Source organism: Penicillium antarcticum, assembly GCF_028974205.1.
Source record: "Penicillium antarcticum strain IBT 31339 chromosome Unknown utg000002l_segment0_segment0, whole genome shotgun sequence".
In the NCBI taxonomy this organism is placed as follows: domain Eukaryota; kingdom Fungi; phylum Ascomycota; class Eurotiomycetes; order Eurotiales; family Aspergillaceae; genus Penicillium; species Penicillium antarcticum.
The window spans coordinates 612,810-627,971 of NW_026695300.1; the positions used below are offsets into that span (position 1 = coordinate 612,810).

Here is a 15,162-nt window from a genome sequence, read left to right on the forward strand (position 1 = left end):
AATCGAACTCGATATCCCCCACCATGGCCGACAACCGAATCACCAAGCCCACAGAAGCCGATGCCCTCATCTTGGAGGCATGGGGCCAAGGCCTTATGCTCGGGAGTTTGCTGATCATGGCAGCTATTACTGTTGCCAATATGAAGAAGCACATTCTGCTCCACAAATTGATCTTTGCCGAGGTATGCGCATCGATCTACGCTCCATAACTCGCGTGCTGATCTTTGTGTCTGATTTAGCTCATCCTGGCCATGCCCAATGGCACCTTTATTTTTCCACACGAACCTGTCTATGGATGGTACCTTTCTATCACGGCCATCGGTTTGAATGTCTCCTGGGCGCTACACAATGTCATCGCTTGGATGAAGTGCAAGCCTTTCCTCTCGCGGAAGGTTTCGATCTTCTACATCGTGACTGTTGTCCTTTGCTTCCCATACTGGGGCCTGGAGATTTACGCCAACTTTACATACTTCAACAATATCAACAAGATATTCCTGAAGACGAGACCCTTAGAGCCGTTATTCCGGTTTGTTTTCCTGGCACCTACCCTTTGTTTGATTAGTTCATTAACAAATCTGTTCTGCAGTGATCCATGGTGGATCTTCACGACAGTCAACCTGTTCTGGACAATCAAGCGACAATACAGCTTTAGTCTGTATGAACTGGTGAAAATCAGCCCCCGATTCGGCGTCATGCTCCTGGCAATGTGCTTGTCAATAGCCTTCATGATTGTCGATACATGCAGCGTAACGAACGCCTTTTCCAGCGTTCTCCCAGTGGGCGTCGAGCCCTTTTGGAAGGTACGTCGAGCCCAAGTGCTGTCGTACATGCACTTACCCAATTTCCATGTCACAATCTAATACAGTTCATCATAGTTATCATTCGTTTTCAAGTGTCTCTGCGACACGGTCATCCTCGACGATTTCAAAACAGCCCTGGACCACATGCGCGCTCACTGGATGAAGAAGGCCGCCAATACCGAGCTCTTGTCAACACCGACGCCTGTCACGTGTCCACGCGCTCACAGGTCCCCGGATGACATTGAGGCCATGCCTACACCCAGTGACAATACGATCAAGGTCACCTTTACTCGCACGGTTCATATGGAGGATATCCCTCTGCGCGGTGTGTAGTCTTCGGGCTATTTTTCCCGCTCGTCGACTCGACATTTAGCGCTGGTGTTCAGGCTTTTTGCTTTCTGTTATTGAACTCCATGCGTTTAGTATTTCGTTTTTCGCAATGGCGCTATGATTGATGGGATTTTGATTTGAATGTATGGATTTGTTCCTCCTTGTAAATTATCAGTGATATAATGTTCCTTGGAGTTGCGATGTATGAACGGTCGTTGATATCAATCTGGTGACTCCAATACATGATCAATGCACATTTTCTTCAACTTCCAGTCGTACACGTAAGCTCGTAGACAGTTCTCTATGGGTTTTTTAACTTTGATACTCCCCAGAATCAATGAGTACCTGTTTTGACAGTCTCTCGGCCTCACTCTTTACCTCGGCCTCATTGTCGATCTTGACACCATTTTCAATGAATTTTGCAAGGAAGGCCGTCCAAAAGAGTGACATCATTTCCTGCGCCTTTTCGATTGATTCAGGCTTGCCTGGTTTTGAGATCCGTTAGCCCTGTTTCTCTCTTATAGTCATGACAATAAATCTAGCATATACCCCGCGCTTCGCAGACCTTGTCGTACCCCCCAGCAGCTTGGTATACAAGGTGCTTGGCGACCAATGGAGCAGATAGCTCAGTGCTGATGTCCATGTTCATTATTTCCGAAGCGGCAGCTTCGTGTTCGCCACCTTTCATGAAATCTATGCAATCCAAGTGTTAGACTGTAACCCCGTTTTCAAGTAAAAGTAGCGATATATTCACCCGCGAGACCCATTTTCGCAATTGATCGTGAAACTCAGCTTCTAGAGAGAATGAGGTGTGATCTATATTGTCGATTGAGGATTCTCGCTCCGCGTGTGCCGGGGTCACGGCAATAGTAAGCGATGACTAATCGCAGCAATTAATCAAGTCTCACAACTACTGATCTGCGTGTATAGTACCGAATACGCGACAGTTTATCGGTTCTTCCGGCTTACTATGTATACCAGTATTCATAGAAAAGATCTCTATTTTGGGGCCTCAGAGCACAGATCCATATCCACTCGGAGAATTGGCTCGGCGAAATAGCTCATAGCTGCAGCCGTTGGGCTTTGCAGATCCTAGCCCCGACTGTGCAGCCAATGATAAATTTCATGCTTGCTGTATTTCTCCGAGTCTAGAAGGGATCTCATTCTACATCATTTGTTCGAGAGCTATCTATATGCCGTTGGAAGTGTTCGCCCACAGGCGCGGTGCAGCTTCAAAGACGGCAATTCGGTAGTTAAGTCTGAATTCTGGGGGCGGATCACAGTTTGCCCTGCTCCAGCACTCTCATTCCATCCGGCATCATGTTTGCCTTCGGAGAATTGACGTGGTTGAAGAAAACGGAGGTACCTGGCTAATGCTATAAATCTAGAGCGTTCGCACTCCATATGGATCCTAGATTGAATCAGTTCAGCAGTAGCAAACACCAGAATAATGAGCTCCATTGATATCCCACAAACTCAAACTGTCGCCCTGGTGAGGGATCTTGGTGGAAAGGTTGATTTCAAGACAGATTATCCCGTGCCAACACCAGGGCGGAATGAAGTCCTAGCAAAAGTGCTATACACCGGAGTTTGCCAGAGTGGTAAATTTTTCCAAGTCTCCATTCTATACTCCCTACTCTTCCTCATGTGTTTTAACATGAAAGCTATCTACGCCCACTTCGCTCTTCGCACTGACTAAAATGTTTCCCCAGACCTCCACACAAAGCAGGGAACAGCAGCCGGTCCAGACGGAGCCCCAATCACCAATATCAAACCCCCACACGTCGGCGGGCACGAAGGTGTAGGCCAAGTCATCGCGCTTGGTCCAGATATAACACACACAAAAGACCTCAAGCTGGGCAGTCTCGTCGGCATCCGATTCGCAAGTCGAATCTGTCGACGCTGCGAGTTTTGTCTTGCTGGCACGGAACAGTATTGTGTTGCTAGTACAAACCATTTGCATCACGAGGACGGCAGTTTCCAGCAGTATATTACGCTCGATGCGGATTATTTGACGCTGCTTCCCGATGATGTTGATCCCAAGGTCATGGGGCCGGTTCTTTGTGCTGGTCTAACGGCTTACAAGGTATGCAACTCCAATCGGGGTGTGTAAAGGTTGAGAGTGTACTGAAAATTGCATAGGCGGTTTTGAATGCCAATCTTCGGCCTGGGAATTGGGTTGTCGTTGTCGGGGCTGGTGGTGGGCTTGGACACTTGGCTGGTGAGACTTCCTTTTCTGCACATTTGTAGGATTACTAATGAAGTTCTAGTTCAATATGCTAGAGCACAAGGCGCCTTGGTTATTGGTGTCGATATCGGGCCCGGTAAAGGAGAATTTGTGAAATCAATTGGAGCTCAGCATTTTATTGATTTCGCCACCGAGGATCCCGCGAAGACAGTCCAAGAAATCACAGTGATTGGTGCACATGCTGTCGTTGTCACTGCGGGAAATGCGAAAGCTTTTTCTCATGCTTGTGATATGCTTCGTGTGGGAGGAACCTTGAGCTGTGTTGGTATTCCATCTGGACAACCTTGCCTGGAAACTCCCATTTGTACGATCGTGATCAAGGGTCTCAGAATCACTGGTAATTTGGTTGGCTCGCTGAAAGAGTGTATGGAGGCTGTTGATCTTGTGCGAAGAGGCGTTGTGAAGCCTGTTGTCAAGGTCCGACAGTTCAGGGAGTTGCCGCATGTCTATGAAGAGGTGGAGAGAGGAGATATTGCTGGCCGGATTGTTCTGCAAGTTACGGAATAATCACGTTCCAGAATTTTGTATCAGGTTATATGCGACTTGAATTATGAGGAACAATTTGTACCGTTGATTCTCTGGGTCGATTCCCTCTTCCACATTTTCGTATGGGAGAAATCTACCAGTGCTCGTCCGCTGGTCGATCTCAGTTTCAACGTCATAAAAACCTGAGCGTGTTTGATTCACAGCCAACAATCGAGCTGGGGCTGTGACCAAAGCTTCGGCTGTCTTTGCCCGCAGGATCCCAAGCAACATCCGATCCTGTTCGAGGAAATGAACGATCTTCTGATATAAGGCATGAAGGAAATCATGCGGTCCTAGTTCACGTCTGTTCCTTGTGGTAATCGATTTCAAGAGAACGGTGTCTGCCAGTGAGTTGGCAACCTCAAAGCATTTGAACAGCTGTTTCCAACGTAAGTGATTGTCTTATGTGCTTCAGTTGAGCATCAACCCACCTGATCTCGACCCAGTGGAAGCAAATCGGCCTCAGAGCACCCCCTCAAAGCTTGTAGCAAATTACGTCCAACCTGTGCTGGAAATGCAAATGTCATAACAGATGTATATGCCACAGACGAGAGCAGCCCCATTGTGAGAGCTTCCTGCCAGATGATTGTTCTCATCCACTCTCTGGTAACATGATAATCAGCCGCTCTAGTGGAACCATGGTCGCCCATACTAAAAGACAAGGAAGGCAATTGCCTCTCTGTCTCTGTTAGATCTGTCGCCACAATACTACCTGCTTCGGTCTTGCGACGCACAGAAATCAGGTCGAACGCAATAAAGAGTCTCACTAACTCCAGCAATTCTTGTGCATGGATATCAGCTCCAAGAGCGCTCTCAATGCCCACAAGTAATGGGGCATCGGTATATGAAGGCGAGAGTCCCAGATGCAGAGAGTAACCTCTTTAACTCTGATCAACATACAGCTCGGCAATCTGAAACAAAATTGACTTACCTCTCTGACACCCAAAGCAACGGGAAGACCAAATCGGGATTTGCAATCACAGACTCCGTTGGCTGTGGTAACTGCTCGTTCAGTCGCAGAATCCGAGATCCAGATATAGCTTCCTGTATAAACATCATTGCTGAATTTCGTTGGTTAATCTTTGCATGGTATACATGCAAGAAGAACGACGTCAAGATGCTGTGGAGATCCAGATGCTTGGCATAAATTCCGCATTTCCCTCGGCTTTGCATACATACATGTGCCATGGATGCAGCATTAATCTCTTTTGATCCATACCCATCTCCATCAATCATTGGCGCCAATTGCAACTGAGCCATGGTTGCAGCACAAAGCGCTGTCGCCTGGGTCATATGGCTTTCATCCTGTTTACCAACACTTTCAGGCTGTATGCTATCAACCTTCTCAAGAAGACTTTTTTTATGAATTACAGGCCAGACGCTATACGAGCATTGCTGGTAGGTACGGATAACTGTGGCCAAGATCGACTTTGGTATATGCTGGAGCCTGGGTACATCCCTGGAAGATCAAGGCTGTCCGGCGCTTGATCGAAACTCTGGCTGGTTTTCCAAGGCACCACCTTGAGACTCCACATAAGTGTTGGCTGGCTTCCTAGCCTTTGGGCCTAGTCGGCCCGCTGGCCGAAGATAGGTACAGCTAATCTGCTTCACGGCAGACCTACATGTATTGCAAGGCCAGGAGCCACTGCATTTAACTTTGCGGGAGATGCAAGAATCGCGGGCACGTTTGGGAGGCATGGGGACTGAAATTGTCATTTTTATAAGAGTATGAAGTCCTTCGTGCGGAGATATCAACTTCGGCTGCCGAGGGGTACTTTCGGCAGGTTCGCCGACCGATGTTGCATATCCGAAATGCAATGGAGGCCATGAGTGAATAAACACTATACATAACCCTTAAAGCTAGTGTATTTGGTTTTGTCTACCCGGATCACGATTGAGTAATCTGGGTAGAGGTGCAGACGAGTCCCTCTTTGTTAGATGTTTAGTAGCTTTTTCTTTGTTGACTACTTGAGCGTTAAGATACTAAAGCTGAAGCTCCACTCTATTGTCATCTAGAACACCGTTTGTTGTGGTACATAGAATGATGATGGGGTGGCATTTCGTTTTGTCATTTCAATCGAAACTGTATCAGTCCGTTGCAAGAGGAAAGCTGTATACCCTATTCCACCATGTAGCAGGTAGTTCGATCCTTCTCCTTCTTCCCCTTCGCTGCCAGTTTCTTTATTTGTTTGCGAGGTGGGTGTTTAGGATTTTTTGGGTGGATAGAGCTTAAAGACCAATAATTAGCTTTCACAGTTTGTTGGAAACCATAATGCTTGAGGATAAAAACATGTAGTAGTCCTGCGTTGCGTACCTAAAGAATACTTGAATATGAGTTTCCCTGGTTGTACTAAGTCATACGCAGATCACAGGGCGGTATTACTTTGGCCATAAACGTCTAGACCCAAGATATATGCCTTTAAATTGAGATTCTTGAATGGTGAGAGTGTGTAGTGTCTGATCAACAAACTCAATTGCGTTATGGGCCATATTGTCTTCTTTGCAATGATCAAATATTGAATCGGTAATGGCATCAGAAGCAAATAGAGTAGATAAAGTAAGTGTCGCCTCTTTCTCTTGTGATCTGTTTTTTTTTTTTTTTTTTTTTTTTTTTTTTTCAGGGTGGGACTTGTCTTCACGGTAGGATAGAATAAATAGAACCCAAACCACATGTCAACACAAGTTCATGTCATTATTACAAAACTAACAAACCAGATCTGGCATGTTGATCACGCGGTCAAGCAATGTAAATTCGAAATCCTACCAGATCTTATCCTCCCTCCGATTCATCTTAATTTGCTTATTCGGACTAAGCGCATACTCTTTTTAAGCTTCTTCGTAGCGCCGCAATGTAGTTACTTGTATAGCCAGTCAACCTGCTGCAAGGGACATATCTTTCCTTATAACGAGCAGAAGATAGAGTAGGCTTGATAGGCATGTTAAACCGTGCAAACTGTGTAATTTTCATCACAACGATGTCTCTTAGCGGTATTGAGAATTGCCGATTGGGTTACGCGAAAACTCTCCAATTGGCTGGGTTTTTCCTTTGGGCTATCAGACTAGAAACGAAAACCGCCGTGAGTTATATTGAGCGTCAGTTTCGAGGAATCAACCGACTTAGGTCGGGAATTTGCTCCGATGGTTTCGGCGGTCATCCGACATGCAGAATCGCAAAATCGGAGAACTTAGCGCGGGGAACACAATAGCCTTCCGTTTTCTTTTCATAGTGACACTCTATTCTTATTTTGTTTCTAGTAAAGAGATTATTGGTCTGTGTGCAAGCATGGCATACCGTCAAATACACATTGCTGTCCTTGACACGGATATTCCCTGTCATCGTGTCTACGCCAAGCGAGGCTTCTACAGCTCGCAGTTCAGATATCTTCTTGCTGCTGCTGCACAACGTATCAATAAAAGTGAATACAAGCCACTTTCAGGCTCTCTCAGTGTCCATGTCACAGCTTTTGACGTTGTTGGCGATGCACTGCCACCTTTCCAAGGCTTGCGAGCCGACGCCTGGTCATCTACAGAGACACAGTCTGCTAGATTCCCAGGCCCTGTTGATGCAATCCTGGTTACTGGCGCTGCAGCTGCAGTGTATGATGGCTTGCATTGGATCCCGGGTCTGAGAAGTTACCTACGAAAGGTGTACTCAGACTATCCTTTGGTCAGAATATTCGGATCGTGCTTTGGGCATCAACTTATAGGCGAAGCTCTGCTAGCAAGCGACCAGGCCTATACATCCAAAGGGTGTTCTTTCAAAGTCTCCGTTGGTCTATCCTCGCATGGTCACGAAATAGGCATTCATCCTATCGCCCTGAACCCGGCATTTGTCTCCAACTTCCCACCTCTGGCGCGGTTTTCACATCAACCGTTTCACATGCAACTCATTCACGGCGATGCAGTCATATCTTCACCAGAGTCTCCTGTTTCTATGGAGGCACTTCTTCCCGAGCCGTGGCTCAATATGGGAAGCAGCCAAAAATGCCCGATACAAGGCCTCTACCAGCCTGGACGGGTTCTTACATTCCAAGGGCATTTTGAATTTGACGCCTTTGCCACTGCTGAGTTATGTCACAAATTTGCTGATACGTTCAGCTGGTCTCCAGCCGTTCTTGCTTCTCATCTGGAAAATATCGAGCGCTCCAAAGTGCCCGGAAAAGAAGACGATGATGATTCTAAAGCAGCCGCTGAGGCTGTTCTCTTGTTCTTCGCTGGAGAGGACCAGGTTTAAGACTCGGATTCTCATTCCTCCTTCCTGGTCGTTTTCATTTCGCTATCAGACATGGGTTCGTTGTTCGCATCGGGAACAGATCTCGGATATTGAAGCCGAAGTCCCCGCATGGTCGGGTGGCATCCCGAGAGTTATCAACTTCTACTTTCTCTCCCTATGTATGATATTGTGAAACTTGAATCAATGTTGAGATATAAATGATCGCAAAACAACATGGTCAGCTCAAATCCTCGATCTACTAATGCGTATGTTGGAGATGTGTTCGATTTACCGAGTCCAGAATATGCATGATAACGATTCTGCAGATGCGAGACGTGCCGGAGACGCAAGGTCACGTGCTCAGGCGAAAAGCCATGCCGCGCTTGCATCAAGCACAATTGGGAATGCACTTTTGGACATTCCGGACGTAGACGTTACTCTGAGGCGTGAGTCCGTTGAGTTTGCCGTGCTTGGAATATACGACTAACCTTCATCTAGGCAAGTGAAACATCTCTTAGATAGGATTCAAGTCTATGAGGAGCAGCTACAGTCTCAGACAACTGGGGACACAATTTCTTCTCTCCCTTCTCCCAATGAAGCGCAGAGGACAAGTGGTCGCCGGTCTTTGCAGGGTGGTTCTCCAACCACTGGTGATACACCCAAGGATGTCGCAGAAGGCAACTTATCATACGCCGATGGTGATTCTACTATAAGCCCAGGTACTAAAATATCTCTGTCTTGGTCACTGGAGGAAGCTAACCTCTCACGAAGAAACGGACCTGGCTTCCGGACCCGCATTTGAGTCTCAAGTCAGATCTCTTCTTGATAATTCCCGTTCCAGTGAGGTCACATTTCATGGAACACATTCATCTCCTCATGTATCAAGTACCCCGGGGTCTCAATGGTCATCAATTAAGGAACTAGTCAGCGATGCGCCTGACTTGTCCATTCCGTCAATGGAAGAGTCGCAGCATTTACTTGATCAATTCCTCTTCTATCTTGGCGTCAGTCAACACTTCTTTGATTCACGCTCTTTCTCTGATAATCTTGGATTGCTTTTTCAATCACCAGAGGCAAAGCACCGACAGATGAACACCATTTGGTTTGCCGAATATCTTTTGGTGATGGCCATGGCAAAGCTTATGGATGTCAAACATCCCACTTCCCAGACCCCTGGGGCAGAACTGTTCGCAGAAGCACTGAAGCTTCTTCCTCCGTTGCATCAGATGGGTGGGGAGGGTGTTATGGCAGTTGAGATATTGACCCTCATTGCGACATACTTGCAATGGTGTGACCGCAAACATGACGCTTATCTACATGTAAGCCACCTGGATTGTTTAAGGTCATTACAAAAACTCATTTACTTGGATTAGATTGGCCTCGCACTACGACTTGCCATAGCTCTCGGTTGCAATCTGCAAGAAAGAGAACAGGGCTGTCTTCCATCTGAGAGTGCCCATAGGCTACGACTTTGGTGGACAGTATACATGCTAGACAGGTGGGTGTCATTTAATATGCACAATTTCATCAGCTAATCAAAATATAAAGGCGACTTTCTTCTGGTCTTGGACTAGCTGCTGGAGCTGACGAACGACAGTTACGCACCGAACTTCCTCGAAATGCTGTGGGATTTCAATCGCCAATTGCCCTCGCTATTAACGTACGCATTGCACGGGTTACAGACGAAATCATGTCCAGTGAGTAACCTAACCTTTTATCCGATCCTGAACACCATCTAATATGTTAAAATTTAGCTCTTTATGGTAATAAATCCATCACCCAACTTGAATTGGTCCGGAACATCCAAAAAATCCTCCAAGAATTGCATGAGACTGGTCGATCGTTTCCCAAGACATTGGTTCTGGATTTTAATCGGCCTCTTAAGGCAGTAACTCGCACAGGTGCATCCTTATATCTAATGCTATTTCAAGTGAGCTATTCCAACACCCAGCATCCATCATGTACTAATTTGAGAAAGGCAATCATCTTATGTACCCGGCCCATACTGTTGCAAAGAGCTCGATTAAAAGCACAAAGAGAACACCGGTCACCGGGACCTGATCCGATGCCCAGCATCCTCCTTCGTCTCTGCGAGACTTGCAATGAAGCAGCCACTAGAAGTCTTGCCATACTTGAATCTCTTCGGCAGCAACAAACCATCCGTGGGTCTTTCTAAACTCCCGTTGTTTTGTCATATTATATCTCTAGTGAAGTTAATGCTGACTATGTTTAAGCTCGGTATGGATTTTTCGACCTAGATGCCACCTTTTCAGCTGCCTTCGTGCTAGTGATGGTTGGATTCCTTGATCCTTCACAAGGAAACCCTCCATTAGCGTTAGATCAGGCGTTCGAGGTACTCCAATTTCTATCTCATGCAGGAAATTCAGCAGCCGAACGACGCCTCCAAGACATCGCCCACTCCTGTTCCCATGTTTGGCCAGACTACGTCTTCAACGCAAGTGAACGGCAAAGTGGTGCATTGTCCCGGCAGAAGAACCAGTTCATATCGGATTCGAGGCAATACTCATTGGCAACTTCTTCGGGCTATCCACCGCCCAATGACTTTGGCTCCCGTGGTCGAAATTACGATTCGGGTGAATCCAGACCACTGGAGCAGTGTCCTAACCTTGACTTTGCAGACTCAATGTTTGATATGGACATGGATTGGAATATAGATCTCTCTGTGGAAGCGGAAGGGATATATTCAAGTTTCCACAATCCGACTTTGTCTCTGACAGGAGTTGACTATATCGACTGGTTGGAGATTGAAAAGGTGTTTAGTGGGCCATAAAGGGTGACATAGCGATAGTAATGACACATGTAGGTGGTAATTCGAAATTTTCTTGTGCGAATGGATGCATTCAGGTTGCTGTGAGCATAGGCACATAGAATAGAAATAAAGAGGTGAAAGGATTACCAACTGTCTTCGATCCAATATCTTGTTGATTCAAGTCCATCACGTGATGCCTCGTCGAAAGAGCGGTCCCCTCGACCTGCATCGCAGTTGGCCTCCGACCGTTCCTTCTTTCGTCGCGTCGAGCAGGGCAAGCCGACACTCGATCTTCAATTTTGGTTATATTTTTCATTCCTCCCTCGCCCGCTTTCAACTGGATCTCAAATCGCCTTGTAGCTTCCCCGCACTCGCGTCTCTCTCCCCGGACAATGCCAACCCTCGCTGGTTTCCCGCGCGGGTAGAGCCAGCAATTCTCGATATATTTATATCGGACCAACACTAGAAGTCCGGAGCATTTGTGCCCTGCCGCAGCCGCAGTCATGGAGGCCGACTGGGATGAGCTGTCGCGCATCCCTATGCCCCCGCCGAGTCCGCATGCTATGCCAACTATCGCGACGGCCACGGCATTTGACGATGTGATGGAGCTTTTGTGGGCAGGCAATGAATATGTGAGCATTCTTCAATGCTGTTTTGAAGAGATGCGATTCTAACCAATGTTTTCCTTTCCTCTCAGGGCAGGATCACTTCATTCTATGGACCAGAGCTGCAACGATATACCTCCGTGCGGGCCCATCCAGTATCTGATGGCATGGTACGACAGATTCTTTTTCACGAAAGAGGCGTGATTTCGCTATCTTCGAAAAGTGTACATATGATCACGCGGCGAGGCCTGACGCAATGGCATCTTGCCCACGATGAAATGGTCGATCTGCGCTGTATGAGTTTCACAGCCCAAACGAATCGAATTCTCGTCGCGGGTTGTCAGAGAGTTATGTTTACCGTGGACATCGACAAGGGTACCATTGTTGATAAGCTTCCCACCGATTTCGGCTACACCCTCATGAAGAAGAGCAGATATCTCTGTGCGGCTACGGATACAGGATCGGTCAATGCTCTCAGTCTCTCTGACTTTAGCGTTGTAAAGTCATGGAAAGCCCACGGGACAGCTGTCAACGACATGGATGCGCGGAATGATTTGCTGGTTACCTGTGGCTTCTCCGTCCGCCAGCTTGGAGCCCCCATTGTCGACCCCTTGGCGAACGTATATGACCTGAAGACATTGACTCCTCTACCTCCAATTCCTTTCCATGCAGGTGCAGCATATGTACGCATGCATCCCAAACTTCACACCACCAGCTTCGTGGCCTCACAGACAGGTCAACTCCAAGTGGTGGATCTTATGAACCCAAATGCAGTAAACTTGCGACAGGCCAATGTGTCTCTCATGCTGGGTATCGACTTGTCGCCATCAGGGGAAGCGTTGGCTATCAATGATGCCGAATGCTCAATTCATCTATGGGGCTCGCCGACCAAGGTGCATTTCAATGAGATGAGTAAAGAGACGGAATTTGCAGATGTTCCCACACGGCCACCTCCAATAGACTGGTCACCTGATACTCCATTGAGCATGGTCGGAATGCCTTATTACCATGAACGCCTCCACTCGGCGTGGCCAAGTCATTTGCTTTTCGAAGTTGGTAGTCCGCCTGCTCCATTGGATCAGTCTATACTGCCATATTTACGCCCGGCAGAGATGGGGCATCACGCTCCAAACCCGAGGAAGACTCGTCGGAATCAGGTAGAAAATACCCGCGCTCTCACCACCGTGGAACCGGCTCTCATTGCGCCGAAGTTCTTGAGTGAAAAAGCTCGAGATATTAGCAAATCAGAAGGTGCTATCGGCGATGCAGCTGAGGCTCTGGCAGGGGCGAATATCAATGGAGAGAGCGATGATGATCCATTGCTCAAGTATAGCAATGTCGAAATCAAATATAGTCGATTCGGTGTGGATGATTTTGATTTCCGGTAGGTCCCTTTTTTATTACTGTCTGTTCCTTACTCACCATCCGATAGATTCTACAACAAGACCATATTTTCTGGTCTTGAAACCCACATTGCCAACTCATTCACCAATTCGCTTCTCCAGCTGTTCAAGTTTATTCCCCTCTTCCGAAATCTTGCACTGAATCATGCGGCTGGCTCGTGTCTGATTGAGCATTGTCTGCTGTGTGAACTAGGCTACTTGTTTGACATGCTTGAAAAAGCCAATGGCCAAAATTGTCAAGCTACCAACCTTCTGAAGACATTCAGCAGCTTCCGAGAAGCCTCTAATCTGGGCCTCCTGGAAGAGAATCTTACCAACAAGTCACTTTCGACGGCCATCCAGGCAGTCAACCGTTTCTTCCTGACACAAATAGCCCACGACTTCCGCATGATACAACCAAGTTCTGAAGATCTCGATCAGCGTCTCGCCACAGTAGCATCCGAGTCCATTCGGTGTATGTTTTGTCAGAATGAGATTGTTCGTCCAGGCAATTCACTTGCCAATGAACTTATATACCCGAACATTGACATGAAACATGCACGACGGAATCCAGTATTCCGATTTTCCAACATCCTTCGCGCAAGTATCGAGAGAGAGACACAGAACCGTGGCTGGTGTAACTATTGCCGTCGTTACCAGCAAGTGACTATCCGCAAGTCCATTCATCGTATGCCTTTGGTTTTGGTACTGAATGCTGCCTTGACTAATCCTCTCTGCCGTCGGCTTTGGTCAATTCCAGGCTGGCTCCCCGACGCTGTCGGCATCCTTGTTGATCCTAGTGGACAAGTGATGTGTTTTGAGGGCGAGGAGCTCCAACACCGGTTTCAAAGTCAGACACCGGGGCTTGTGGTATACGATCTGGTTGGCCTGGTGGCAGAAATTGACATCCCGGAGCACCAAAAGCCGCATTTGGTGTCTTTGGTCAATGTTTCCATCTCCGGTCGTGAAAACCAAGACCAAAGCAAATGGCATTTGTTCAACGACTTCTTAGTCACGGAGGTCGACAAGGATGAAGCCTTGCGATTCACACAACCTTGGAAACAACCCTGTGTCTTGGCTTACCAAGTTCGAGACCCACGCCATGTCATCGATGACTCCTGGAAGAGCCAGCTTGATAAGACGTTGTTATTCCGCGAGTGGTCTATGAAGTGAGTTTTGCCCATTGTGGTTGAAATGAGATGCTAACCATTATTAGTGGTGGCCGGCAAGTGGAGTCATGCCGTACTCTTACCGAGGATGAGATGCCAAATTCCGGAATACCTGTCGCGTTGGACACGGAGTTCGTTGATCTTGAAAAGGCCGAGATTGACGTCAAAGCAGATGGATCACAAGAAATGGTCCGCCCCAACAAGAGTGGGCTGGCTCGTGTATCCGTGTTGCGGGGTCAAGGTATTAAGGAAGGAGTCCCCTTCATTGACGACTATATCATCATTCGAGACCCGATTGTGGACTATGTTACTCAGTATTCTGGTATCAAGCCCGGTGATCTGGATTCAAGAACCAGTGAGCACAATCTCGTGACACTCAAGGCAGCATACAAGAAGCTATGGCTGCTTCTGAACTTGGGCTGTGTGTTTGTCGGTCACGGGTTGGCCTCTGATTTCCGCAAGATCAACATTCAAGTACCAAAGTCTCAAACAGTGGACACTCAGTACCTCTTCTTCCATCCTGGCAAGAACCGTCGCCTCAGTCTGAGGTACCTGGCCTGGGCTGTCTTCAAGGAATACATCCAGGAGGAACCCACACCAGACACCGTTCAAGGCCACGACTCCATTGAAGATGCTCGCATGGCTTTACGCCTCTGGAAGAAGTTCCAGGAATACGAAGATGCGGGCATTGTAGGACAAATGCTCGAAGAAATCTTCCGCGAAGGCTCCAAGCTGGGCTTCCGCCCACCTCCTAAAAACGGCGGCACTGCTGCTGTTCTCTCTCGACCCGGTACCGCTGTCACCATGCAAAATGACAGCGGACGCAACACTCCTAGCACCCCTGAAACGCGCTCTGCAGCAATTGCTGCAACCACCGCTGCAACTCCTGGGCCAACCAGTGCACCTAGCACTCCTCGCCAGGCTTTCAGACGGTCTATCGCGTTGACTCCCAGCAATGGAAGCTTCTCTGGGCCTGGTGCAGGTGATATCTTCGGTGGCAGCCCTTTACGATAAATATACATTAGTTGGTCTTTTTTGGAATACATCATTCTTATATAAAAATGGAACAGACGCGTGAAAAAACACACTATAGTAAAGCATGTATATTGGAGTACAGTAC

The 15,162-nt window shown here is 47.5% G+C and overlaps 7 protein-coding genes across 7 annotated transcripts; 5 read left to right on the forward strand and 2 right to left on the reverse strand.

Annotated features, from left to right (window-relative positions):
* Positions 1-23: 23 nt before the first annotated feature.
* On the forward strand, positions 24-1,133 carry N7508_001220 (uncharacterized protein; the record flags this gene model as incomplete). Its single annotated transcript, XM_058459286.1, has 4 exons — positions 24-182; positions 240-526; positions 587-800; positions 876-1,133. The coding sequence occupies 4 exons, from the start codon at positions 24-26 to the stop codon at positions 1,131-1,133; spliced, it is 918 nt and encodes a 305-aa protein (XP_058322818.1).
* A 309-nt stretch (positions 1,134-1,442) lies between these two features.
* N7508_001221 (uncharacterized protein) lies at positions 1,443-1,897 on the reverse strand (the record flags this gene model as incomplete). The annotated part of the gene is made up of 3 exons (XM_058459287.1): positions 1,443-1,615; positions 1,680-1,823; positions 1,885-1,897. 3 exons carry the CDS (start codon positions 1,895-1,897, stop codon positions 1,443-1,445), a joined length of 330 nt encoding a protein of 109 aa, XP_058322819.1.
* A 683-nt stretch (positions 1,898-2,580) lies between these two features.
* On the forward strand, positions 2,581-3,885 carry N7508_001222 (zinc-dependent alcohol dehydrogenase; the record flags this gene model as incomplete). Its single annotated transcript, XM_058459288.1, has 4 exons — positions 2,581-2,731; positions 2,843-3,216; positions 3,273-3,351; positions 3,401-3,885. The coding sequence occupies 4 exons, from the start codon at positions 2,581-2,583 to the stop codon at positions 3,883-3,885; spliced, it is 1,089 nt and encodes a 362-aa protein (XP_058322820.1).
* Positions 3,886-5,163, reverse strand: N7508_001223 (putative C6 transcription factor; the record flags this gene model as incomplete). Its single annotated transcript, XM_058459289.1, has 4 exons — positions 3,886-4,281; positions 4,335-4,782; positions 4,835-4,947; positions 5,083-5,163. The coding sequence occupies 4 exons, from the start codon at positions 5,161-5,163 to the stop codon at positions 3,886-3,888; spliced, it is 1,038 nt and encodes a 345-aa protein (XP_058322821.1).
* A 2,023-nt stretch (positions 5,164-7,186) lies between these two features.
* N7508_001224 (type 1 glutamine amidotransferase) lies at positions 7,187-8,137 on the forward strand (the record flags this gene model as incomplete). Its single annotated transcript, XM_058459290.1, has 1 exon — positions 7,187-8,137. One exon carries the CDS (start codon positions 7,187-7,189, stop codon positions 8,135-8,137), a length of 951 nt encoding a protein of 316 aa, XP_058322822.1.
* A 213-nt stretch (positions 8,138-8,350) lies between these two features.
* N7508_001225 (uncharacterized protein) lies at positions 8,351-10,907 on the forward strand (the record flags this gene model as incomplete). Its single annotated transcript, XM_058459291.1, has 8 exons — positions 8,351-8,382; positions 8,443-8,562; positions 8,615-8,835; positions 8,888-9,435; positions 9,490-9,614; positions 9,665-9,813; positions 9,871-10,278; positions 10,351-10,907. The coding sequence occupies 8 exons, from the start codon at positions 8,351-8,353 to the stop codon at positions 10,905-10,907; spliced, it is 2,160 nt and encodes a 719-aa protein (XP_058322823.1).
* Positions 10,908-11,389: 482 nt separating this feature from the next.
* Positions 11,390-15,056, forward strand: pan2n2 (poly(A)-specific ribonuclease; the record flags this gene model as incomplete). Its single annotated transcript, XM_058459292.1, has 4 exons — positions 11,390-11,518; positions 11,584-12,875; positions 12,924-14,042; positions 14,090-15,056. 4 exons carry the CDS (start codon positions 11,390-11,392, stop codon positions 15,054-15,056), a joined length of 3,507 nt encoding a protein of 1,168 aa, XP_058322824.1.
* Between the last annotated feature and the right edge of the window lie 106 nt (positions 15,057-15,162).